This window comes from Aplysia californica, unplaced genomic scaffold (genome assembly GCF_000002075.1).
Source record: "Aplysia californica isolate F4 #8 unplaced genomic scaffold, AplCal3.0 scaffold00048, whole genome shotgun sequence".
NCBI lineage: Eukaryota > Metazoa > Mollusca > Gastropoda > Aplysiida > Aplysiidae > Aplysia > Aplysia californica.
The window spans coordinates 435,661-436,988 of NW_004797318.1; the positions used below are offsets into that span (position 1 = coordinate 435,661).

At 39.8% G+C, this 1,328-nt stretch overlaps 1 protein-coding gene across 1 annotated transcript in view; it reads left to right on the forward strand.

Moving 5' to 3' along the window:
• The window catches only part of LOC106011051, a gene marked incomplete at its 5' end in the record, with an annotated part of 11,035 nt that extends 9,812 nt beyond the window's left edge, over positions 1-1,223 (forward strand). Inside the window, 1 exon segment of the mRNA XM_013079320.2 lies at positions 657-1,223. Within this exon segment, the coding sequence (XP_012934774.1) occupies positions 657-896 (240 nt within the window).
• Between the last annotated feature and the right edge of the window lie 105 nt (positions 1,224-1,328).

Genomic DNA, 1,328 nt, shown 5'->3' on the forward strand with positions numbered 1-1,328 from the left:
AGAGAGAGAGAGAGAGAGAAAGAGAGAGAGAGAGAGAGAGCGAAAGACGAAAAGAGTTAAATAGAATGGTGGACGAAAGGGAGCAGAACATAATAGACTAGACCAGACTTCAATCTAATACATGTAATTATTACCACCCAACATATAATATATTGCTCACGTCTCACATAGACTGCCATCTTGTTGCAATTTTATACAAAACAAATCCCTACTTTTCATTCTGTGTTATTATGCTACACAGGAAATTTCGCTAGATTACAACCCTAAATGGTCACCCATAAAACAATTATTATTATTATTAAGATCGTCTCTTTGTATTATTCATTGTTACTTTATTTTGATAGCATCTAATTTAGGCGGCGTCGGTAACCTAGTGGTTAGGCTACCAGACTCGTAATCGTGAGATTGCGGGTTCGGGGTTCGAGCCTCAGCTCGGTCCGACGTTTTCTCCTTGACAAAGGCACTCTGCACTAATTTCCCATCTATTAGCTCGGTTCTTTCGGAGATGGACGTTAAACTTGGAGGTCCTGCCTCTTAAATAACCTAATAGTGTTGATAGATGTGTTAAACCCATACTATTTCACCATTTTTTTTGCATACAATTTATTAGTTTTATAGAAAGTGTAATCAAAGTAAAAAAAAAAAATTCCTAACAGGACATGGAGTTCCAGCCCAAACCAGGAAATCGCGTCTTTGTGCGGCGGAAAGACATACATGCCACGCCCACCATGACGTCATCGTCGTCTTCCACTGCTGATCAGCCACGTGATTCACCGAGACAGATGCCACGTGACAGCCCGAGGCAGATTATGCAGCAGCGGGAATCTCCGAGAGCAAAGACAATGATAGCGGGAGAGAGCAAAATGGCTGCTTACAACATATTGCTCACGCAATAATGTATTTTTTCGTTATATTATATATACTTTGTTCTAATTTTTTTTCTTCAGTTTTGCACGATTCCAATTCTACAACCAACCATATTGTCTTTCATTGTTCTTTGCGCGTGTTCCCAAGTTCCTAAAATTACATCTTTTCATGATCTGCCCCCCACTTTAGGCAAAGCCTTTGCACTTTAGCCGAAATCACCTTATTGATTATAATCGATTAGTCTTGATTCATAGCCAGCCGTGAACATCATACTTTTCAAATCCAAAGTTAGCACGTTGACCGTCTGAGTTTTCAGTCTCAGAAAGGCCGCCATCTTGCAACTTTACACCACACAACAAAAAAACAACATAAAACAAAAACAGGGAACAAAAAACATAGTTTCCAAAGTTTGCACTTCACACACACACACACACACACACACACACACACACACACACACA